This window comes from Leopardus geoffroyi, chromosome D2, assembly GCF_018350155.1.
Source record: "Leopardus geoffroyi isolate Oge1 chromosome D2, O.geoffroyi_Oge1_pat1.0, whole genome shotgun sequence".
Lineage (NCBI taxonomy): Eukaryota > Metazoa > Chordata > Mammalia > Carnivora > Felidae > Leopardus > Leopardus geoffroyi.
Window position 1 is genome coordinate 12,042,152 of NC_059334.1, and position 25,951 is coordinate 12,068,102.

Below are 25,951 nucleotides of genomic sequence, written 5' to 3' on the forward strand. Positions count from 1 at the left end.
AAATACGCACGGTGCTACTGCAGGAAGGAAGAGGGGTCATGTAGCTTTGCAGCAGGGAGAGTTGAAAGCTTTCCTGAAGCCCATGGATGGAGTGGGGGGGGGGGGCGGTTATGTCAGGGGGAGGAGACCACGTAAGAAGATACCTCCTACAGGGCATGCAGGAGATGATTATCGAAAGTGTGTAAGGAGCTTGGACATATCCTTGGCGAGGGGGACATATTGATCTGGGGAACAGGGCCAGGTGGGCATAAAGGTTCCGAGAGCTCATGGTAACAGCTGTTCGAGTCCAGGATATCCTCTTGGCGTTCTGAGTCCAGAGGAGAAATAAGAATCTTAGCCTGGGCAGGGGAGGAGAGAGGGACTGAGAGGTATTTAGTGGGTAAAATCATCAGGGTACGGCAACCAACTGGATGTGAAGGTTCAGAAAAAGAGAGGGCAGGGACAATTCCCAGGTTTGAAATGTGGGGGACTGAGATGGAAGTCTCTCTGGACTTAGGTTGAAAGATAGGTATTTTCTTACTTCTGCACTATCTATAACCCTCTTAACTTGTATTTTCCCCTTGGCATGAAAGCCCTTTTCTATATCAAAATACTGTCTCCATTCTTTCTTCTGCTCCAATGTAGTTTTTTGTTTCAAGTTTTTATGTAAATTCCAGTTAGTTAATATATAGTGTATTATTAGTTCAAGAGTGGAATTCAGTGATTCATCCCTTAAATATGACACCCAGTACTCATCCCAGTAAGTGTCCTCCTTAATGCTCATCCCCCATTTAGCCCATCCCCCTACCCAAAGCTCCTCAGTTTATTCTCTGCAGTTAAGAGTGTCTTTTATGGTTTGCCTTTTTTGCCCCTATGTTCACTGGTTCCTTTCTTAAATTCCACATGAGTGAAATCATATGGTAATTCACCTTTCTCTGACTTATTTCGCTTAGCATAATACCCTCTAGTTCCATCCATGTCGTTGCAAATGGCAAGATTTCATTATACACATCTTCTTTATCTACTCATCAGTCAATGGAAATCTGGGCTCTTTCCACAATTTGACTACCGTTAATAAGGCTGCATAAACGTCGGGGTGCATGTGTCCCTTTGAAATAATATTTTTGTATCCTTTGGGTAAACACCTAGTACTGCAATTGCTGGATCATAGGTAATCCTTTTTTTTAACTTTTTGCGGAACCTCCATACTGTTTTCCAGAGTGGCTGCACCAGTTTGCATTCTCACCAACAGTGCAAGAGGGTTCCCCTTTTCCCACATTCTTGCCAAACCTGTTGTTTCTTGTGTTGTTAATTTTAGCCATTCTGACAGGTGTGAGGTGGTATCTCATCATGGTTTTGATCTGTACTTTCCTGATGATGGGTGATGTTCAGCATCTTTTCATGTGTCTGTTAGCCATCTGTAGGTCTTCTTTGGAAAAATGTCTATGCATGTCTTCTACCCATTTCTTAGCTGGATTATTTGTTTTTTGGGTGTTGAGTTTCAACAAGTGGTGCTGGGAAAACTGGAGAGCAACATGCAGAAGAATGAAACTGGATCACTTTCTCACACCATATGCAAAAATTAATCCAAAATGGATGAAAGACCTAAATGTGAGGCAGGAAACCATCAAAAGCCTAGAGGAGAACACAGCAGCAACCTCTGTGACCTTGTCCAGAGCAACTTCTTTTTTTTTTTTTTTTTTTTTAATTTTTTTTTTTTTTCAACGTTTATTTTATTTTTGGGACAGAGAGAGACAGAGCATGAACGGGGGAGGGGCAGAGAGAGGGAGACACAGAATCGGAAACAGGCTCCAGGCTCTGAGCCATCAGCCCAGAGCCCGACGCGGGGCTCGAACTCACGGACCGCGAGATCGTGACCTGGCTGAAGTCGGACGCTTAACCGACTGCGCCACCCAGGCGCCCCCAGAGCAACTTCTTTAGTAAGAAGTAGGTCTCCTGAGGCATGGGGGGGGGGGGGGCGGAAAGCAAAACAAACTACTGGGACTTCATCAAAATAAAAAGCATCTGCACAGCAAAGGAAACAATCAACAAAACTAAAAGGCAGCCTATGGAATGGAAGAAGATATTTGCAAATGACATCTCTGATAAAGGGTTAGTATCTAAAATCTATAAACAACTTATCAAACTCAACACCCAATGTTCTTTAAATAACAGAGAGCTTCCTCACCTCCCATTCAATCATCAACCCAACACGGTCCCCCAACGGTCCCTGCAGCCCCTAAAATGCCACAGCTGTGCCTGTGGCTCCTGGTCCTGGAGTCCAGCCCTATCTCGGGTTCCTCACATTCTCCACAAGCTGCCCGTCCGCTCTTGCAGCCTGAACTCCACCTCCATACCAAAGCCTCCCAATCCTAAGGCCAGTCTTCCTAAATTCCAAAGGCACGCATCCAAGTGCCCGTGTTCAATGTCAAATGTGTTTCCCCCGCCCTCCATCCTGTGCCACAGCAAATGATGCTGCCGTGCACTTGTTCACCAAAGCCCGCCATGGGAAGCCACGCTGGCCCTTGCCCCATGGCACCACTGCGTGCACATAAAGCCCCTCCGCCCCTGCCTCTGCATGGCTGTTCACTCTGGCCGAAAGGTCCTTCCTTTCTGAAAAAACAGCTTTAACAAATACGCAGTATTATATAAAAAGTCACCATTCCAGATTTTTATTATTTTGTCTTTATTATTTTATAATACACTTAATACATGCATTAAATACATTTCACAAATATAAAACTGTTACATTATAAACAATATCACAGCCATCGACCACCATACAACCCAAGAACCAGAATCTGACTAACAACCTGCATCCAGTGATGTGTCCCTCTGAGATCTGCTCGGCTTCCCTCTCTCAGGGTTAATTACTCTGCTGAATTTTGTTTTTTCTTCATTTACAACATAGTTTTACTGTTTACATGTGCTTAGACAATACACTCTTTGGTTTTGCTTGGTTTTGAGCTCAATAAAAATAGCATCATAGCATATATGGTCTCCTGGAGCTTGTTTTTTTTTTTTTTGGTAATATTTCCTGAGATTCACTCTGATTGTCAGGTACAGCTGCAGTTCACCCGTTTTTACTACTGAACAATACCCTTTAGCGTGACTATACCTAGTTTACTTAACAATTCTCCTACAGACAGATGGACGTTTTGGTGTTTTTGGTTATTGACTACCACAAAGGTATTACTATGAACACTCTTGCACACACTTCCTGGGACAGGTAAGAGTTTGTTGGATCTCCAAGGGGCAGTCCGAGCCATAAGCCAGATCCTAGGGCATGCAAGGGTTCAACTCTGGGAGGCAGAGGTGTTTATGCACTCACACCATGCGAGCTCTCACAGAACTTCTCTGGCACCTGGTCCTGTCAAGCTCAAGTTCTGCAAATGTTACGGATGCAAAATAGGATCTTGCTGCGATCTTAATTCGTATTTCCCTGATCTCTATTGCTGTGGAACATCCTTCTACTTATTTATAAGCCATGTGTACTTCCTCTTCTGTGAAATGCCTTTTCCGTCTAATTTTCTGTTGGGTTTGTTTCTTAAATAGGCACCCTCCATATATTCTGCTTGCTAATCCCTTGTCAGTTAATTGTATTATAAACACCTCTAGTCAGGACTTGTCTTTTCCCTACTTTAAGTGGTTTATCAGCTTAATGTAAGTCTTTATTTTAAAAAGTTGATACAATCATCTTCTCTTTTGTGATTAGTCCTTTATGTCTCAGGGGATTCTTTCCTGCCCTAAGGTTTGCTCGTGTAAACGTTATTTTTTTTGTTTTGTTTTGTATTTAAGACCTTAATATATTTGGAATTGGTTGTTAGACAACACATGAGGCAGAAATCAAATTTCGCTCTTTCCGTATGGTAGGCACAGCTCTGCGCCACAGATGGAGTCATCCTGCCCGTCTCTTATGCGCCCAGCCACCACCGCCTTGTCTCCAAGGTCAACACACACAAGGGTTATTTTCCAGGTTCCGTATTTCACGGCACTGCTCAGCATGCCCATCTCGGCACCACGTACGACAAAACTCACTACCTCGTAAACTCTGCTTCCCGTTTAGAAGCATCCAGTCATTCTGAGTGCTTTGCTTTTTCCACATAAATTTAAATATCTGCCTGTCCCATGAGACAAAAACGCTACTGTAATTTCTGTTGGAAATGGCATTGAACCTATAGACCAATCTGCAGAGATGTGATACCTATACCGCATTAATATTCCTGTTCACAAACAAAGATGGTTCTTCACTTGTTCCTACCTTGCGTCTTCACCTTTATCCCACAGGTCCCAGATCAGGCCTTCGTCTAAGCATTGCCTTCCCGAGATATCTCTACCACCATCCCCACTAAAGTAGGCTCGGTGTCTTTTGTGTGCTAACTTTTCAGACACCTGCTACAGTCTAAGCCAAAGGCGATATGGGCTGAGTGTGAGGGATCTTGCTGGAGCGACAGCACTATTGTTCATGACTGAATCTCACCATTTGTGAGGAGGTGAGACACTCTGGGTCTGAGGTGTCTGTATGCCCTCCTGGAAGGGGCTGTGGGATGTATGCTGTGCTCCGCAGGACAAGCTTAGATGGAGACACTGAGTCCATGAGATAGTCCACTGAAACTATACCGGCAAAGAAGGTCGCTGATGACTGGCCCTTGAGGACACCAGGGTTTAAATGGGCAGAGGAAGAAAAACTAGGAAAATGGCTGAGAAGTGATCAGAGACACAGAAGGAGAATCAGAGAGTGGTGTCAAGGGGGGAAGCAGGGAAAGGAGGGTGTTGAAGGAAGTGGTCTGTATTGTTCAAGCCCACAGGGATGAGAATCACTGGGAAGGCCACTGGGTCTGACCTGAGAGGTCACTGATGCCAGGAGAGGCAGGTAAAAACCTAACCTCACTGGATTCAGGAGAGAAGCGGGGAGAAGGTGGGAGACACCATATGTCGAACGCATACCAGAGAGAACCAGAAAGAAGGCGGACTACTCTCTATGTGAAGTCAGCCATAAATGTAGACAGGATGTCGGGGAATATCTCAAAGGAGGAAGGGGGGTTTCATAAACCTGCTCTCAACCACCACCTGACAAACCAGACTCCTCAGTGCAGCAGAGAGAGGGGAAGATTCCAAGCAAGGGCCTCTTTAGAGGGAAAAATAAGGTGGGATCCTCAGTGAAATGACGACGCCCACAGATGGTGACAAGAGGTTCTGGACATGCAGGCACTGACACGGAAAAGACCCCGCATTCAGAACGGCCACCTCCCTGCCTTCGAAGTCGCCTGACATTTAGGAAGGGAGGGGTTTTCAACTTGTAGCTTATATTCTTTCACCAACCTACAGGCACTCGAACTCGCACCAATTGTTTCTGTCTCTAGGAAAAAAGGCATCCGTCATGGGATTATATAAACAGTACATTTAAGGAAGCCATTCTAAGGGCAGTCGGTTAAGCGTCTTTCAGCTTGGGTCACGCTCTTGGCCTTCTTCGCTCACACTCGCTCACCCTCTCTCTCTCGAAATAAATAAATAAACTTAACAACAACAACAACAAAAAAGGAAGCCATTCTACCACATAACCAGCTGAGGGAAGAGATGGCAAATATCGAATGAAATCAGGAGACTTAACAACTGTAACTCTGACAAAATACACTCAACTACCCGGAGGAGGTCTTCTTTCTCACAGAAGAATGTGCCAAGAATGACACACCTGCTATGGAACCGAAAGTAAGTCCTCCAGCTAAGTGCCTGGGGAAATTGAGTCCCATGCTCACGCAAGAGACCAAGTGCACGTAAAGTCCATGGCTGTTTTTGCCTCGCGGGCCCGGGACGGCTGACAGGGGGGCGGCTCTGTGCGTCCACGTGTGCACGCTGCACATGCGCGGGGGTCTCGTTTCCTACGGTTCCCCCTTCACCTCCAAGGTCCTTGAATGCACTTCTGACGGAGCTGCTTTGGGAAGCGGGGCCGGCTCACCCCCCGAGAGCGAGGGAGGTGGCCGTCACACAGAAAATGGGTACCAAGGTTCACGGGACCCGGGAGGCAGGCTCTCTGTCCCAGCCGCAGTGTAAACGGGGTTCTAATCCCAGAAAGGGCCTCTCATGCAGTCAGCACCGCCATCACCACCCGCACTCCCCAGTGGCTTTCCACTTCCGTCAATCTGCCACCCTTTCTAGGAGGACTCACTGCGTGCCGAGCCCGGGGCACTACCCCCTGAACCCCACAGAGGCTACCGTTCACCAAGCAGCCCTGGGGGGCCAGGTCTACACTGCAGGAACCGGCAGCTGGGTTAGTGCAGACAGACTGAGTGGGATCACAATGCTCTTCACACGTGCAACTCCACCCAGGACGCCTCGGCCAGGAAGCCTGCTCCGCTCCAGAAAACAGCTCTGAGATGTTAGCGACCCTCAGCAGCCCTGCTCTCTCCCTATCTCCTCTTCCTCCTCGGGGCAAGGGAATGAGGAATTAGAAGATGGAAACGGTAGGAGAACCCACCATATTTGGCCACACAGGGGCAAACAGCTAGTCAACGGCCTCCTGCCAAGGGGACTCTGCACCCACGTAATCACGACTTTCGAAGATGGGGTCTTCCTGATAGAGCACAGGGTCGCACTCCGTTCCCTGTCAGTTCATCGCTGCACCCTTCTAGATTAAAACACCCCACTTCACACAGCGTGATTTTGCCCCGGGGTCACATTCTTCTATACATTTTTCTATTCAGCTAAGCTTCAGGCTCTTTTCTAACAGAGCGAAAGAAAAAAATAAGAGGCCTTCTCAACCCAAAGTAAAAATGAAACAAGCAAACTGCCTTGCTTTGAAATGCAGAAGACCTCTATCTCCAGCTTATCCTTGTCCCTGAAAGACCGGGGACACCGCCGGAGACACCGGCTTACTGCTCCTCAGTCAAGGTCCCCGGAAAAGACCCTGGTTTCCCAAGGACACAGGAAGGCCCTGATCCTCCACACGGTCCCACCAGCCAATCTTCCGAACCCTGAGGCAGAGCAAACGTCACAGGACAGAGACCTGAGACCCGCTTGTCTGTTGCTACTGTTGTTTTTAAAGGCACTCTAGATTGTATTTCCGTGAGGATCAAGTGCAAAAAAGGATTTTTAAATAGAAGTTACTCTGTATCGTATCCCAAGATGGGTCCCAGCCATTTCTCAACGTCAGCCACAGACATGTTCTTCCTCAAAGCATAATCCTCAATCTGCAAAAGATTAAAAGCAGCGTATCAAACCACAACGATAAGACCTTCTGAAGTGAAGTTTCCACGGGATTTGCCAAGAAACATTAAATGCCTTCCATTTCTTGTCTTAATAGCAATCTCTGGAGTTCAACGGGGATGGAGATCTATCTGTTCACCGAGTCGCCTTATTCTCTGGACAGAAAACAACATGCAGTGCGTATGTGGTGCTTGGAGGCTGGCTGGACTGTGGGTATGAGTGCTGGGCGTGGGGGTGTCTGTGTAAGTGGGAGGGTGAGAATCGGGGTAACGGGCTGAAACAATTTAAGACGTTGACTGGAGTAAATTTCGTCGCACTTTCTCTCCTTAGTATTCTCATTCCCACATGAAATAAAACCAGTTCCACAGTTCCATTTAAAACAGGACCGGCATCTAGGGAAGCCATACACAACGGAACAGCTAACTCACCTGGTCCTTGGAAATTTTCCCCACTGCAAAGTATTTGGACTTCAAATTGGAGAAGTAGAGGCCAGATACTGCTGAAGCAGGTGTCATCGCTAAAGATTCTGTTAACCTGATGCCTGGAGAGAGCAACGTGGGACACACGGTCACTGCCTCAGTGCCCCGCGCAAGCTATCAGCCATTCTTGCTGAACACGTGAATGGAAGTGAGCTCATGCCTTCCAGGGGGACACATGACACAGCATGAAAGATGTGGCAATTCCTGCCAAGTGGATGTACCCCCCGCCCCCATCAATCTTCCAGGATCAATTACAGAGGCCTCTGTCTGCTCCTCCACCTGGGCTCCCAGACGAGGAGCCCCAACCCCGCAAGGAAAGCTCCATCTGAACCCCAGGCTCCTGGACAGCCACATGCTGAGAATGAGCCCACGGCAGGACTCAGAAGAGATGCTTCCTAGGAGCTGGGAACTCCGGGGGAACACCAGGGCTGTCCACGTCCTCTAAGCCATGCATCTCACGGACGGGGAACAGAGCGGCAGAGGGGAAACGCTCTGCCAGAGATCAGCGGGTAGCTGATGGCAGGGAAGGACTCAAATCCATATGTTATGGCTCCGGGAGTCCACACCACTCCTGCCAACCCACATCCAAATGCCTCCGTCCCTCACCTAAACCTACGTTCCTGTCACTTCATCGGCACTGATGGCATGCTTCTGATTGCTGATTAATTCCACTCAAACTGTGAATTGTGTCAATAAAGAGTGAAAGCCAAGAGAGGAAAGAGCTGAGCGGCGGGTCGGGCCTGATGCAAGACCCGTGTCCAGAGACACAGTCTGTGAGCAATGGGAGGAGGAGGAGGTGGTGTGGACTATGGTACTAAAGGTCACGAAGGTCGCTACTGGAGATAACAACAGTGACAGTCCTGTGACAGGAACAGGGCAGGAGGGATGCGGGGAGAGTATGACGAGCTAAATTCTCATCTGTCCTCGGTGGAGAGAAAGCAACTGAAACTGATCGACCTAAAGATGGGGGAGCGGGGCGCCTGGGTGGCTCAGTCGATTGAGTGTCTGACTTCAGCTCAGGTCATAATCTCGTAGTTCATGGGTTTGGGCCCCATGCTGGGCTCTGTGCTGACAGCCTGGAGCCTGCTGCAGATTCTGTCTCCTCTCTCTCTGTCCCTCCCCAACTTGTTCTCTCTCTCTCTCTGTCTTTCAAAAATAAATAAACATTAAAAAAACGTTTAAAGACTGTGGCATAATGATATGGATGTAAAATACTATGACACACAGCTAGAAGTGAGAAAGGATGGGGTTCTGTGTTTCCAGATTTGTGCGTCATGGGGGTGACCGCACACCCGTGTCCTTGGCGGGGAGGGACGGCGCTCGCCAGCTCCAGGCACGTACCCGTGCAGCGCTCCACGTCGGCCAGTTTCCACATGGTGAGCTTCTCGGTGTGGTCGGGCTGGCTGGGGTAGCCAGGAGCCGGGCGGATGCCCTCGTAGCGCAGCCTGCGCAGGTCGGCGGCGTCCAGCTGCTCGTGGCTGTGGTAGGCCCACAGCTCCCGGCGGACCCTCTCGTGGAGCTCCTCCGCAAAGGCCTGCAGCCAGGGAGAGGCGTGCTTGGGCAGAGGCGGGGGACCCCCACGTCAGTGCCCCCCGGTGCCCCACAGGCCGTCAGGGGGGTCCGGGGCACCCCCCCCCCGGGTACCCCCCCCCGCACAGAGCAGGCAAGAGCAGACGGGCTGGGCTCTTGGCTCGCCTATCGTTTCACTGGCTGCTCTGTGGCCGGCCTTGGCCTCAGCCTGGGCTCTAACGTATCATATTCAACGGTCCAAGGACTCCAGGCCCTTGAACTGAAACACTTCCCTGATGGTCTACAGCAGACAGGGGCCACGAGGAGAAGCCAGTTACTGCTTCCAGGTCCTCCGCTGTCAGCCTCAGGGGAAGAGGAGGGGACCTCTGCATGGCTCAGGTGACCCCACCACGCACAGGAAGATGGGGAAGCCACAGAGGATGCCAACGTGACAGCGAGGGGCCCTGACACAGGAAGCGGTTTTGAATCTTTCAGGCTCCTTAGGAGAGACAAGAACCGCAGCAAAGAGGTCACAGGTCCGAGGACGGCTACAAACAACGGCACGGAACTGGGGCTCCCCACCCCGCCCAGCGCTGTGGCGCTACCTCGGCCAGCCGGTCTCCCAGGGCCTTGACCATGATGCTGCTGTAGTCGTCACACTCCCGCTCATAGGCCCTGCTCAGCTCCTCCACCCCGAAGCAGGCAACGGCGAACAGGCCCAGGTAGTCGCGGACGCCCGAGTGCAGCGGCGCGATGAAGTCCGAGAGGCAGTAGTAGGGGTCTGTGCTGGCGGCGTCCTTCTCGGCCTGAAAAGCAACCAGCGGCCAGACGGGTGATTAGTACGGGACAGCAGTCTGGTCTCTGCAGATGGCCCTAAGCTTCAAACAGGGGTGTCTGTCTTGTTCACGGTTATACCCCCAGCACTTAGAAGAGGGCAGGATACAAAGTGAGTATTCGACAAATAGTTGTTGAATAAACAAATGAAATTAGATTTTGAAAAAGCGCACGACAGGACGAGACATACGGTCAAGAAACCACTGAATCTGCTCACTCACACGTGGACCAAACATTTCCTGAATGCCTCCAGGCACCGTGCTAGAAACTGGAACCTCAAGCATTCATATCAGAAAAAATTTCCCCACAAGTGTTTCCAATTCCAGATCAACATTAGATCCTGAAGCGGCATCCAAAAGGGACCCACCAAATGCACAAGCCTCTACTTCACATTGACGGACGCAGCTCGACAAGCTCCCGGCCACCAGCCAAGGGCCACGTACCGCCCACCGTGGCAGTGGCTCAGGAGACGGCCAAGGACGCGCCTGGGCCAGCCTGGAACCAAACTGAGCACCGAGCCGGACCGGCTTCTAAGAGTCTCGCCTCTCACCCCACTGACAAATCAGGTCTCAAACACATTTCACAATCCACAAATACTTACGGAGAAGGTAAACAATGAAACTGCTATTTACTGAGTGCTCACTACACTCCTGGCTGGCGCTTCACAGGAATTCACTGATTTAAGGCTGTCAACAACCGTGTGAAGGAAATACGTGATGCCACCAGCTCCATTTCACAGCCAGGAAGCTGAGGCAGACAGAGCGTGACCGGTAGCCCAGGGTCAGACGGCGGCACGTGCGGGGTCCGGCACCGCAGTGTATACCCCTGACTGCCGTAGGGCACAGGACCAGTCAGGGACTCGGTGGGCGGCACCAGAAGCTACAGGGCTCACTTGCTTGCTGGCCCTGGAAGCAAGCACAGCTTCACCGACGCTGGGCAGGAAGTGGTTAAACGGTTGCTGGCCAGAAGGTGTTTGATAACAGCCTGTGGAAATGTCACCAAGCTCGGGGACAGGGACAGCTATGCGGGGAGAAGCGGCTTTCCAGCCGTACATTCTCTGCTAACAAAAGCCAGAGGGAGACACAAAGCTTCCCGGCCCCACAAGGGGAGACAGGTCATAGAGCCCCACAGCACTTAAGAAGAGACAGCCACCAGAGCCACTGAGACAGAAGACTCCCAGAGCAGCCAGAAACTTCCGGAGCACTGGAAGAAAGAGCTATCGGAATGGGTACTAAATGCACATTGAGAAGTCATTACATTACACGCCCTGACACAGCCTGCCTGGTTAGGACACGAATGGTTGGACGTAACAAGAGATCAGAGGACGCAGGACCTGAAGGATGAGAAACTGGGCGGAGGCCTTCGAGCCGAATCACACCCGAGAAAGCCAAGCGGCCAGCTCCCTAGCGAGCAGGGGCGGGAACGTGGAGCCTGCTGCCTTGTGGCCTATGGTGTCGGCACCCCGTGCACACAGGAATGGTACAGCTGCCTTTGGTGATCCTATCGTGGCATCATTTCACGTCCCGAGTTTAAGAAGCCCTTCAGATGTGGTGACCGTTAAAACACTATCGTTATGAAACACATCGCGGTGATGATTAAAAGCAGTAACACTGCTCTGCTTCTGAACGACCCGAAACGGTAGTGACACAGGGTAATTCACCGCAACCCTTTGTTAACGACCCTGGTGCATCCTGGTTCCAATTCTGGATGGGGACAACTGTATTTTGTAGCAGCTACGGGACACGCACAGGACGTCTGTACTGTCACAGGGTGAGCATGAGAGGCGGCCATGCCGAGGGAAGCCAGTGCACACAGGCCGGGTTCACACTCTGGATGCTAAGCACTTAGCTCCATCCCATCGGCCTCCGTTCCTGCCCCTGCAGGATGGAGATGTGGACTGCCCGCAGCAAGGCCGTGCGGGGATGCAGACTGCCCACAGCAAGGCGGGTGTGGGGGGACACGAACTGCCCACAGGAAGGCAGGGGGGGATGCGGACTGCCTACAGCAAGGCAGGTGGGGGGCACGCGAACTGTCCACAGCAAGGCAGGTGTGGGGGGACACAAACTGCTCACAGCAGGGCAGGAAGGGGGACGCAGACTGCCCACGGCAAGGCAGGGGGAGGACGCGGAAAGACCACAGCAGGGCAGAGGGGGGACGTGGACTGCCCACAGCAAGGCGGGTGGGGGGGGGGGGACACGAACTGCCCACAGGAAGGTGGGGGGGGGATGCGGACTGCCCACAGCAAGGCAGGTGGGGGGGGGGGACACGAACTGCTCACAGCAAGGCAGGGGGAGGACGCGGACTGCCCACAGCAGGGCAGGTGGGGGGCACGCGAACTGTCCACAGCAAGGCAGGTGGGGGGGGGGCACAAACTGCTCACAGCAGGGCAGGAAGGGGGACGCAGACTGCCCACAGCAGGGCAGAGGGGGGACGTGGACTGCCCACAGCAAGGCGGGTCGGGGGGGGGGGGACACGAACTGCCCACAGGAAGGCAGGGGGGGATGCAGACTGCCCACAGCAAGACCGTGCGGATGTGAAACACAATGGTCCGTCCAGCACCTCTAGAGCACCTGGCACCGCCCAGACATGCAGCAAATGTTTGTCCCCACCTGTCTTCCCCTTGAGAAAGGGAGCCCCCAGCCTGTTTTAAGTAACACGCATGCCTGCAAACCCAGGTTTTGGAACAAGATGTGTGTCTGTGTGTGACGACCGAGGCAACGGCTGCGTTTCTCACCCATGAGTCCTGCCGGTGCCCGAGGGGCCAGCCTCTCCACCCACACTGGCTGCTTCTCTCCATCGTCCTCACAAACGCCTTGGCCTCGGGCCTGTGCGTGGTCATTTGTGGGGGGAGCTGGGGCAGCCCTGTCATTTGCACAAAGCTCAGACTTATTTAATTCTTATTTACGCTTTTTCAGTGCTTCCACCAAAGCAGCAGCAGCGGGGTGGTCAGTGCGGCTCCGTACCTGCTGCCTGAGCCCGTGGAAGGTGGCGATGGGCTCTGCAGCCTGGGGCTCCGCACCCTCCGCGTACAGGTGGATGTCGTCTCCCACGCTCTGCGCTGGCCAGAACCCAACCACGCCCCTGGCTCGGAGCTTCTTTTGACCAATCAGCGCCGTCAGCATGGTTTGGGCATCATCATAGACTTTTCTGGCCTCTTCACCTATTAGGAAAACACCGTTAAGAATTCACCTAAAAGTGCCAATGATCGTCAGCGAAAACCACTTCTTTCTAAAGCCACCACCCCTCCTGAGCCATCGTCTCTGGTCACCCTCCTTTCTCCTCAAATACTGCACTGGTGCCTGTGAGCAGCACGACTTAAGGGGAGCGGCTGGGGGCTGGTGGCTCCTGCTGAACACATGCCCCGCCTGTCTCCCCAGCACAAACCACTGACATGCCTCCAGGCGGCAAGAGGCAGAGAACCTAACGTGTGGCTCCCAGCACAGTCACCAGACAGGGCAGGCCAGACCATTCCTCGCCGACCTTGCTCGTGTGCCCATCACCCCACCGACCTCCCAGGGGCCTCTGGGGATGTGGGACAGGTTGCAGACGCAAGTGTGGCCCAGGCCCTCTTAAGTGGCTTCAGCACCGCACACGGGTGGCCCCAGCCCAGGGACCTCCCACAGGTTGTCCCCCGTACAGTGGGGACTGCCCTGACCCCACACTTCCAGCAGGCCACCTGCCACCTTGCTCTCATCTGGCTCTTTCCTGATCCTTTGACTGGCTTGGCACCGTGAACCCAGGCCTTTGGGGGCAGGTTCTAGGGGTGGGGCTACAACTCCACTCACCCCCACTTCTCTTGCTGATCGCCCCAAATCCCCTCCCCTGACCAGTGCTCCAGCGCAAGGGACTCCTGGCATTTCCCCAAATGAGCACCTGTGACTGTGCCTTTCCGTCCTGTCTCCTCTGCCTGGGACATCCTCTTCTCCGGTGCTGTCTCATATCCCCAGTCCCAGCCTCAGTAACTCCCATGTGCTCTTCCAAAAGCAGTTCAAACACCACCTCTCCCAGGAGGCCTCCCCTGACCTCCCGGTCTGAGGTCTGTCTCATCTTGGGTCCACAGAAGCCCTGGGCTCAGCCCCACGGCAGGAGCTCGGCATGCCACGTGGGAACCGCCCATCGCCATCGGCTATGCCAGCTACTGGCCACATCCCAGAAGGCAGGGGTGTGTTTATTCCCGGGGCCCAACAAAGAGCCTGGCTTATTAAAGAGATAAATGAAATGCCAACTACAGTCCATAAAGACCCATCTAGCAGCTTCAAGCCACCGAAGAGGTAAACAACACCCCACACGTTAGACCACAACGAGAAACCATCTCCCACAGCATCTGAACTCTCGGCTCTCCACCTGTTCTCCCCTTCAAAGTCCCAACACTGTGTCTCGAGTATCAGTGCAGAAAGGAAGGGTCTGCTGAACGAACCTACAGTTTTGTCCTTAAATATCTTGGGAAAGTTCCGATTCGGGTACTTGCCACGGAGCTGCCAGACATCAAAGAAAGGCTTCCAGTCGATGTAGGCCACCAGCTTCCACAGATCGTAGTCTTCAAAGACCCGAGTCCCAAGAAACGTGGGCTTCACTGTAAAAGTGAAGTAGTGATGTCACACGGATGCCGCAGCCTGCGGCTAAGCGCCTAACGCACACGGCAGGGGTCTGTGCCATGCCTCCTGGGCCAGCTCTGTACTGGTCTGGGGGCCCGACGCTCTCTCTCCCCGCAGTCACCCACAGGAGCTGCTTTACAAGGAGGGGAACTGTAAATTTTGCAGTAAATCTTAAATAAAACTACCCTTCCCAGACAGCTGTCTACACCGGCCCTTAAAAATTCTTCCCTCTGCCCTTTGGTCAAAGAGAAAAGACTTGGGTTTCTCTTCACTTGTACAGATGGAGACGATACTAAAGTAAATGCCACTGTAGAGAGACACATAAGGTAAACCACTTACCAGAGGTGTGAAAACAAGAATCAGCAATCTCTACTTCCCACTGATACATATGTATACGGGCAAAGTACAAGGACATGCACAGAAACAAGGCATCGAATTCAGGATTGTACAGGGGAGGGAGGGGCACACAAGCAGCTTCAACCACTTACGTACTGGTTTTTTTAATGTTTATTTTTGAGAAATAGAGCACACGAGCAAGGGAGAGGCAGAGAGAGAGGGAGACAGAGGATCGAAGCAGGCTCCGCACGGTCAGTGCAGAGCCCCACGTGGGGCTCGAACCCATGAACCGTGAGACCATGACCTGAGCTGAAATCAAGAGTTGACGCTTAACCAACTGAGCCACCCAGGCGCCTCGGCATTGCTTTGTTTTGAAAATGGGCACCAGGTTATTTCTGAGGTGGCTGGCGGTACTCGTGGATGTTCGACATATTGCGCTTCACACCCCGTGAGTGTAAAACAGGACCCGAGTTAAATAATGACGAGGAAGGAAGAAGAGCAGCACGCCGGCACCCTACCTGCAGTGGGGTCAGCGGGGTCGGGCCGGAGTCGGAAGTGATACCCACACACGAGCTTCCTGGCCCTCAGTCTCCTGGTCTGTAAATAGGGTCAGAGAACTTACACCATCCTGCCCGTCTCAGGTGCTTGGGACCGAAGTCCCAAGAGCACTTTTGTCTCGTCAGCTAGTAAGAGGCGGACATGAGGCAGCAGTACAGGAAAAGTGCGAGCTGCTGCTTAGTCTTGCCTGGAAATCGCTATCTTTTCACACATGTTCGCAGTAGCTCTTTCTCATTTGTTCCTGGTCGTGTTTCTACTATTGAGAATAATCACTCCTTCATCATATTCCAGTATGTTGCTTCGTTTGACAGATAAAAGAAACTACAGATTTCCTCCTGATGAAAGTCTCCTCTTGCCTAGAAAGGCAGGGAGAAATGCCCTGTCACAGTCACTGAGGGATGTCAGTCTTGAATTTTACCGCCAACGACCTTGAGAGAACCCTTCTGTCTCCCTTTCCTGACTTCCTGCAACTAGTCTAAGACTGGGGTGTCCTCAAAAACATTTCCGGGGGATTGCGCGTCAGCGCCTCGATCTTCTCAAGCTGCAGGTCCAGAGCCTCGCAGAGGCCCCGCGCTGGGGACAAGTGGCCGTTCGACTGCTGCCTGGCACCGTGGGCCTTCAGAGGAATGTCCCCACTGAACTGTGTCTGGATGCTTGACTTGGTTAAAATGGACTTTCTTTATGAGACTTTTCTAATTTCACAGTGAAAGGTAAAGAGAAAATAATAGACTATATAGTTATTTACATTTTTCAAAGGTTATCTTTTCTTATCCTTACAACCTTTCACAGGGTGACTCCTTCTTACACATCAGAACAGGTCGAACATGGATGCAGGATGCTCAAGGTCAGTGATTTGCAGCCGGGAGGCAAACTGGGGTGAGAACCAGGCCTCCTGACTCCTGACGTGGCATTCCTCCTACTAAACCGCAGCGGGCTCAGCAGGACTGAAATCAGAACCGAGCTCACCTACATTTCCAACTTAATGCTCTCAAGTCAGCCAAGGAGCCGCGGAACACAGATGTTGTGAGCAAGGAGAGCGGATCTGAGGTATTACCTTGGAGACACAGATTCAATGAATACAACCCCTGTTCACCCTGTCTGGGCTGTGCGTGTGTATCTCATGCCTCTCTGAGCGTGTCAAACATCCTCCATATTTTACTCCCTTGTGAACACCTCTATCAGGCAAGAGAGCTGGCTAGAAATAAGGGGGAAAAAAACAAATAAAAGAAACAAAAAGAGGGAAGCATTCAGAGAGACAATGGGAGAGAGCGAACAAGAAACAGGAGCTCCAGCTTTGCCGCAATGTTCTAAAGGTCTGTTGAGTGTGAGGGCATCTTCAATCTCAGAACTACACATCGACCCTGGGGCCTGGCCTGTGACCCAGGCCACTCAGTGACTATACCACCCAGAACCTGCGTCAGGCTTGGGGGGCGGGGGGGGGTGGTGGTGGTGGAAATTGAGCACAGCACAGAGGAGGGAGTGTGGGTTAGAAGGGGCAGACCAGGGATAGAACCCAATAACCTTTCGGGCTCTTACCCGAAATTCGGGGTTTTCACATTTAAGCGGGGATAACAGCACATTCACTACGGGGTTGTGTCAAGCACTCAGACACTCCAAGCGGTCTCAGGACATAGTTTGGTCCTCCGTAAATGGTACCTGTTTCCTTTCATTTTCAATCATCAATGTCCTTCATCACCATTATTAGATACGATAAAGCATCTCCAGCTGCCTGATTCCCAGACAGCTGAATGCAAACGTCTCTCCAGTCACATTATCACCCACAGCCTTTCTCCAACTGACAGTCAAACAGACCTGGAGGAGCCTCCGACAGCCAGTCCATATGGAAACCGTTTTTTCTAGCCTGACTTAAGGTTAAGTATCTTCTCTCCTATGAAAAAAGAGAAGTTATTTAGTCAGAGACTCTTAGTTTTTCAGCTGCTACTATGAAAGTATGTCTGAAAAGCTAGTACAGGAGTTTTATTTTAAAAAGGAAAAGGGAAAAAAAAAAACCCACAAATGCTTTCATTAATGAAAATTCATATCCTGAAAAGTTCTTCCTTTTCCACCCAATGTGAGGGCTTCACATCAGCACCAGAACAATGGAGAGTAAAGATTCAATAAATATCCATTAAATATTGATAGGTGGATACAAAGCTGACCTGTGCCCTTCTCGGAGCGGTGTCCTGCCGGTGCTTCTAGAATACGTGAGGCCAGGCTTATCTGGCCTGCCGTTGACCGCCCCCTGGACCAGAGGGCAAAACTAAGAAATTTTCAACTGTGAGCAAACCTAAGAGGCGGAACGCCAGCCACAGTATCTTGGGCTGGTCACCATCTCACCAACACCTCTTTTCTTCCTGCTGTTTGTTGTCTCATTTCGCTTGCCTCGCCACCCCCCAAATGCACCCCTCTACACACAAGGCCCAACAGGCAGATGAACCAGGAAGAAATATTCCAGTGACTTCTAAAGAGTGATTATGCCTCCTTTCCAAGGAACCCCTGAAGCTTATGTAGAGAAGGGCAGTTGTTGAGACACTGCTCTGCACAGTCCGTGCTGGGCAGTCAGGGAGAGAGGCGGACAACGGTCCCCTCTAATGTCATTTTCTTCCATTATTTCAAGAACAAGGATCCGTGGGAGTCATTTTCTATACGCTGCTTCAGTTCCCATTCTCCCGCTGCATATGTTTTATTCATTCTCATAGCTCTGCTGTCTAGCACAGCACCTAACACCTACTGTGTACCCAATAAATGTTTGGTGGAATAAATGAAATTAATTTTAGTATAACCCCAAGTTATCAGGAACTTAGACACCAGAGAATTCTGATCTGAACATGAAAACAAGGCTTCTCTAAAATGATGCTAAACCTGTTGCCCTCCTTTAAACAATGAAGTCACATTTTTTAAAAAAATGCAGGATCGGTTTAATACCCAAACTAGCAGGTATTTGTCACTTACCCTGAGAGACTCGTAATGGTCCTGTCTGATCTCTTCATATTCTTCTAAGATCTCCTCAAAATATTCATCCTTGAGATTCTCATCTAATAGCTGAGAGCACTGAAAACGCAAGATCAAAGTTCAAGAACCACAGAGGAGCAAAAGGAGATAAATAAAATATGGACAACACTGGTCAGTGCTGGCGATACCTCCTTCAGGAAGCTTCCCTTGTCAACGTCATCCCCTCTCCCTTCACCAGCTTCGTGAACTCCTGCCGGAGTGTGCAGTTAAGAGCTGCCTCGGAGGACCTAGGATGTCCAAATCTCACACATTCAAAAGAAAGCCCTTCATGGTTCCTGAGAGATAAGCTCTAAGCCCTTGAAATGTCCTGCCTGACGAGACACTTCGTCTACATGGAGCCCTGGGCCACCCTGGATGGTCTATGCTAACTAACAACGTGACTAGGGACGAAGGGGGCCCCCTTGTTCATGTTGTATCCGTCTGACCTCTGAAGTAACTAAGGCTCTGGTTACTAAGGTCAGTCAGGTCATTAAAGCACTCCTACGTGACTGACTCCCAACAGAAGCCCTGGACACTAAGGCTCAAGAGAGCCTCCCTGGTTGGCAATGCCCCCTGTACACTCATCACTGGTGGAAGAATTAAGCACTGGCCACGTGACTCCGCTAGGAGAGGACACCAGGAAGCTGGTGCCTGGTCCTGCTTGGATTCCACCCTTTACATCCTTTGCTGACTCGTGGCCATCCGCCATGATTATAACAGTGTTTCTGAGTTCTGTGAGTCCTTCTGGCAAATCACTGAAGGGGAGCGTGGTCTTGGGGACCCACACAGCACACTAGCTAGGCGCCTCTCTTCAGTGTTTCAAAGATACCCGGTTCACGTCTTCATCACTGCATTTACCTCAGGCTTTTAGTACCTGTCTACGTACCTCCTTGCCTCACTAGAGGACAAACCCTTTGAGGGCAGGGCTGCGCCTTAACCACTCCGTGTCCCTGGTTTCTAGTTCTGTGCCTGGCATGTGCAGGGCGCCTCCTCACTAAACGCTTGCTGAAGGAATGAGGCTAATCTTCACAGTCAACTATGACTGGCTAAGAAAAGAACAGAAACCCGTCATCTGACAAATACGAGGCTACTCGGTAAACTGTAAAGCTAGGATCTGCGAAATATTATTTGTGACCAGCATTATCAAGTTGGTGGAAGCAGAGCCAAAACCAAAGCTCAAAAACAAGAAATGGCTGCTCCTGATCACGATCACTTCATGACGAGGCACCGCCCCACCCCTGCGCCTCCAGCTGGATTCCCCCCCGCCCCCCAACCCCTCCCCCCCCCCCCCCCACACACACGAGGGCAGGGAAGCCGAGAACCATGATGTGAAACTGAGCAAGGCAGGCCGGACGATGGCTCAAGGGCCCACCGGCTTTAAGTGTCTATGATTCTGTGTGAGTTTTCTAAGCATCTCTACCAGCAATCCGATCCCCGAAGAGTTAGTACAAAGCCAGACCACTTTCTTAAGGAACCTAATCAGAAAAGACCCTTGCGGTGAGCCTAAAAACAGGCTCCTGAATGGTGTTCACACCACAGGGTACCTCCCAGCCTTACATTAACCTCGGCTCAATGGAGTCCCCATTTAGGAAAACCAGCAGAGCTCAATGAAAACAGCAAAGGGATGCCTACTCCACAGCTCCCCAAAGTACGTGCAACCAGTGTCTTAAAATATTGTTTAAAATATTGCATTCTGCTAGGTTTTAGACTCTGAGAAGGCAAAAGCCTGCTTTTCTAAACATCCAAAGAACTTAACCATACGCTGCCACAGCGACTATTGGGAAGACGGAACACACCCTGGGGGGCCCCCTGTTCCCAGAGCCAAAGTGACAAGCCAGTCCCTCCATGCCCAGTCTGACTTGCTTGATGGAAACAAGTCCGTGGTCGATTATACAGGCTAATCTTCATGATCTTTCCACCATAAAACCACAGCCCAGTCACGCGTCTTCATGCCAACCATTTGGACACAGCACAGCTTCCCTCTTCCTCCTTTTATTCTTTGTTCTTGGTGACAATAGCAGTGAATGAGAGGGAATAAGTTGAAAATATATTTTATAATTTAGAAAGAACTAAATACTGGCACCTCGTTTATTTAAAAGGAAAGAAGGGGCACCTGGGTGGCTCAATCGGTTGAGCGTCTGACTTTGGCTCAGGTCATGATTTCACGGTGTGTGGGTTCAAGCCCCACATCGGGTTCACTGCTTCACAGCCCCCTTTGGATCCTCGGCCCCCCTCTCTCTGCCCCTCCCCCGCTTGCACTCTCTCAAAAATAAATTAAAAAAAAAAAAAAAGAAGAAAGGAAAGAAAGCAGGGGCATCCTGAGGTCTAAAGCTCCAACTACCAGGTCGCTGCCATGTTTGGGACTCTTTCAAACACCTGCGCCAGTGACCCAGAGCACAGGCTGCTGGCACGCGTCTCGCAGCTGAGCCTGAAGACACGAAACCAACAATCGGCCTAAACAAACTGTACCACTGATCCTGAAAAGCGTCACTAGCAACAACCCAAACAACTTACTGTTGGACTTATGTCTGCGTAATTTCAGAAGGCGGCCACTTCTCTGGACCCAAGAAGCACTAACCACTGCTGGCGGTCCAGCTGGACGGACCCATAAGGAGCACCAGTGCCCGTGCTCATCTTCTGGCTCTCAGCTCGGCCCTTACTGCTTAGCTCTTCTAGACAGCGAAGGAGGGAACTCAAAATGGAATCCAGAGGCTGGTTCCTCCCAGCCAAAGTCCTCCCCTGATGCAACACTAGCACCATGTAAGTGAAGAGGGCCAAGGGCCTGGTCTCCATGTGAGAAATGTTCAGTCATTCATTAGCATTTGAAAATAGCAACAAGCCTTAAAAAGAGGTCCACTGGTTAGTCAACTATGAACTCCATACAAGCTCCTTATGAAGCACAATTCAAATATAAAATACAAAAACTGTCCTGAAACTAACTTGGGAGACACCTACTTTATTTACACATTAGTTTACGTCAAGAGTAAATAAAAATGTGACTTTATGATTCCAGTCTGATTTAACCGTATCTTTTTTTTTTCTTTTTTGAGAGAGAGAAAGTGCAAGCAGAGGAGGGGCAGGGGGAAGGAGGGGAGAGAGAAAGCAAGAGAGTGAGAGAGAATATATCTCATTCCAGGCCCAGCTCAGAGCCCAACATGGGGCTGAATCCCACGACCCTGAGATCATGACCTGAGCCGAAATCAAGAGTTGGATGCTCCTGAACAGACGAACATAAGGGAAGGGAAGAAAAATATTATAAAAACAGGGAGAGGGACAAAACATAAGAGACTCTTAAATATGGAGAACAAACAGAGGGTTACTGGAGGGGTTGTGGGAGGGGATGGGCTAATTGGGTAAGGGGCATTAAGGAATCTAATCCTGAAATCATTGTTGCACTATATGCTAACTAGTTTGGATGTAAATTCAAAACGGAAAAAAAAAGAAAAAGAAAACTCTTTCTACAAAAGAAGCATACAGTATTAAAAGTACATAGTCATGTATATAGAGTGTTTATAAATATTCATAAGGAGGTCAGCAAGATTTGACAGTTCACAGAAGAGGATGCATGAATATTAAATTATTCACACTAATTATTAAATGAAGTTTATAACAATTTAAAAATAGAAACTAAACAACAATAATTTTCTTTAAAAAAAAAAAAAGGCTGGATGCTCAACTGACTCAGCCGCCTGGGAGCCAATGATTGTATTCTTTTTAATAAGAATCACTGAACATTAATGGGAGCACATTTCGTGTAGCAGAGAGTAAGACCACCGGCCTTCACGCCCTACCCTACCGCTTGATGGACGTGTGGCCTCAAGAGAGGTGCTAACGTCTCTGTGCCTGTTTCCTCTACTCTAAACATGGATAATGAGAGTATCTGCTTCATGGAGATTAAATTAAAAATCCATGGAAAGCACTCACCACAGTGTCTGGCACACTATCAATTTTTAATAAAGTTAGCAATTATTGTACAACCTCCATATAAATAAATTCACAGATCTGGAAGGATGTCTTTGGAAAACGGTTCAGGCAATGTGGCCACCCAACCTTCGGGCTGTACCATGTCACCTGATAGTTTCACAAATCACCAGACCCTCCTTGGTAACCCTCCTCACCTACAAATGTGAAGGCTGGACTAGATTAGCGGGTTTGGTGTGTTGTGTTTTTTTAAGTTTTTATTTATTTACATGAGAGAGACAGAGACAGCATGAGTGGGGGAGGGGCAGAGAGAGAATCCCAAGCAGGCTCCACGCTGTCAGCACAGAGCCTGACGTGGGGCTCGAGTTCAAACTGTGAGATCATGACCTGAGCCGAAATCGAGTCAGATACTCAACCAACCCAGGCGCCCCCACAGATTAGCAATTTTCAAATTGTGCTCTTTCAAGAACTAGGTGTGGGGTGACGGATAGGAGGGGCTGCTCTAACTCATACTGTACTGAGCTTCCAAGTAAGACATCACTGGAAGACAAGCTTTCTGTCACTAAAACAAACTTGGAAACCACTGGACCACGTGGTCGTTCAGATTCCCTCCAGCTATTATGTCCTCTTAGTCAATGAAAATAACGAAACACGTAACGAGAGAGGACATTAGGCTTCAGTGACAGAGAAAAACCTAAAAGACCACTCAGGAAAGTGGTTTATTACATTCACCGAGAAGAAGAATCTATTATTCTGGATTGTGAACATCTAGAGAACGTTCTTCTCTCTTTGGGTAGGGTCAACCAGCCCATTCCAGATTAAATGTCTTTCTATCTGGAAACAGGCCGTTTAAAAAATTCCACATTCCTTCTAGCCTTGGCATGGAGTTAAGACAATATACGTTCACACTTGTAAATATATGTAAGTGGCTGAAATCTCTCTCCCTCTGGGTTGGTGTCGAGGTCACAGGGATCCTGGCAGGGCTTCTCGGTGACTCAGACGCGGTCTCTGAAAGCACAAGACACGCTCACCTGGCCCCCCTCCAGCAATGCAGACGACCACAGTGACACCATCCTAACAAGCCTTCGCACATTCTTTCACATATTTTAGTAGAACTGGACAAAAATAAAAGATCATCTTGGGAAATACCCTTTATTCAGAACACAATCTTTTCTCCTCTCCTTACATAGTGGAAATAACGGAAGGCCCCACACTTACCACCACCACACTCTTGGACGCGTCCAGGACGTGGATGACAGGCGCACTGTATCTTGGGGCTATTTTAACTGCCGTGTGGGTTCTAAAGAGGGGTCAGGAAGAAAAACATATCCATCAGTGCTGACAGCTCCCACATGACCCCCGTTTGGAACCATCAGAGACAACGTGTTCCCACAGGGCGCTTTCCAGAGAACGAACTTCACGTGTCCCTCATAAAACAAGACTGACTTCCTCCCCACCCTAAGACGGGGAATCCAAGGGGAAAAGACACGGGTCTGTTGGCTCAGGCTACGAGAAATCTGACAAAACGAGGAAGACCCTGTCCTCGGCTCTCTGCCCTCGGGAATGAGACCGTGACGCCGCACTCATTAGCGGCCTGCCTGAACCGAGGGAGCTCACCAGCCCAGGTGACTGCCCTTGGCTGCCATACAGGTCAGACTGCGTTTCCTCCCCCAAACGAGCTGGGGTGGCAGCCAGGGCGCCCGGGAAACCAGACCCAAGGCGGCGGGCCCAGGACGCACCGGCCATGCTCCTCAGCCCCGACCCCACCTCGCACTTGTAATAAGGGGCCCCAGACCCTGAATAAATTTGGCACGAAGGAACCAAGAGGCATAAGCAGCAAGTCTTCTACTAACGTCGGCTCGGCCCCAAACCCCTCCTGCCAGACTCGGGAACATCAGCGGTGAGGAACACGCTTCAGTCCTTGAGACGACCTGACTGAAGTACGCGGCAAGCCGTCTCTGGGGACTCAGTCTTACCGCACAGGGTACACACCCGCTCTTTCCTCACAGAACACGGCCCACTACGTGAGGGGTGAGGATGGACCCGCGTGCCCTCGCGACTGCGGTTAAACCAGGGCCCTGAGCACAGGCCGCAGTGCCGCGTCCAAGGGCGGCAGCCGTACTTCCCCCAGGACGGGCAGGGAGGGGACCGTCCCTGCCGGTCTCTGCTGGACCCACGTTCGCCCCCAAGGCAGCTCCTCCCCGCGTCAGATGCTTTCACATTCTCTCCCTCGGCCCAAATGCATTTCGTTAAGAATGTCCAGACTATGCTACTATGGGGAAACAACAAAATACCAAACAGTACGTTTGTGTTTTAAAAACCACACGACCACCCTCAACCCACCCTAACCCTCCAACCTTACATAGGAGTTTCCGTACATTTAGCAAAAACCAGATACACATCAGATGTCAACACTGGTTACACAGCGGCTGGAGATGGAACGGAGGACGGGAAGGGAGAGAATAAATTTTACTTTACGTTCCTCTGAAGTGTCTGACATGTTCTAATAGTAAGCGTGGACTACTGAGGAAATTTTTAAAACCAAGAGGATATGAGAAGACTGATGTATGTGTGTGTTTTTAAAAGACTTCTGAGGGATGACTAAAAATTCATTTGCGGTGAGACAGACAAGACTGACATTTCACCTGTCCCCTTTGTGCAAGTATCTGCACACACGGACAGGAAGCAGGGGACAGAAGCTGGAAGTCACAGGAAGTGAGCCATAAAATGGAAGGGCAGGCTTAAGCCACTGAGTGCAAGAGACTCTTCCAGAGTCGGGCGCTGGGGCGCAGAGCAGCAGGGAGAACCAGACCGTGGTCCTGAAGCAGCCACGCCAACTCCACTGCGTCCCGAGGATGTGTTTTGTGTCCGCTGCGTACCCAGGGACCAAAGATTTGAAAATATCTTTGGTATTCTAAAAAGGGAAGATTTTCTTTTTTTTAAGTTTTTTTTTTTTTAAACGTTTATTTATTTTTGAGACAGAGAGAGAGCATGAATGGGGGAGGGTCAGAGAGAGAGGGAGACACAGAATCTGAAACAGGCTCCAGGCTCTGAGCTGTCAGCACAGAGCCCGACGCAGGGCTCGAACTCATGGACCTGAGACAAAGTCGAACGCTTAACCTACTGAACCGCCCAGGCACCCCAGGGGTAGATTTTCAAATAGTAGGAATACTTTTGTTTTTTTAATTAAAAAAAATTGTTTTTTAATGTTTATTTTTGAGAGAGAGAGAGCACACACGCAAGCAGGAGATGGGCAGAGAGAGGGAGACAGGGAATCTGAAACAGGCTCCAAGCTCTGAGCTGTCAGCACAGAGCCCGACGTAGGGATCGAACCCACAAACCGCAAGATCATGACCTGCGCTGAAGTCAGATGCTCAACTGACTGAGCCACCCAGGCGCCCCAGGAAATTTTAAAGAAGAAACTGCTTCCAGTTTGACAACAGAATATAAGTGAGACTATGTTTGCTTCCTCTTCTTTAGGTGGCCAGTTCTTCAAGCACACAAATGTACCTCAATGTATATTATGCATGGAGTTCCTCTAGGAAA

At 50.3% G+C, this 25,951-nt stretch overlaps 1 protein-coding gene across 1 annotated transcript in view; it reads right to left on the bottom strand.

The window, feature by feature from the left end:
• Positions 1 to 2,938: 2,938 nt before the first annotated feature.
• Positions 2,939 to 25,951, bottom strand: part of MTR (5-methyltetrahydrofolate-homocysteine methyltransferase) — a 105,673-nt gene continuing 82,660 nt past the window's right edge. The window contains 9 exon segments of the mRNA XM_045437237.1: positions 2,939 to 7,166; positions 7,611 to 7,723; positions 9,003 to 9,195; positions 9,776 to 9,976; positions 12,968 to 13,164; positions 14,422 to 14,577; positions 17,306 to 17,381; positions 18,446 to 18,544; positions 23,624 to 23,705. Coding sequence (XP_045293193.1) covers positions 7,080 to 7,166; positions 7,611 to 7,723; positions 9,003 to 9,195; positions 9,776 to 9,976; positions 12,968 to 13,164; positions 14,422 to 14,577; positions 17,306 to 17,381; positions 18,446 to 18,544; positions 23,624 to 23,705 — 1,204 coding nt within the window. The 3' untranslated portion in view covers positions 2,939 to 7,079.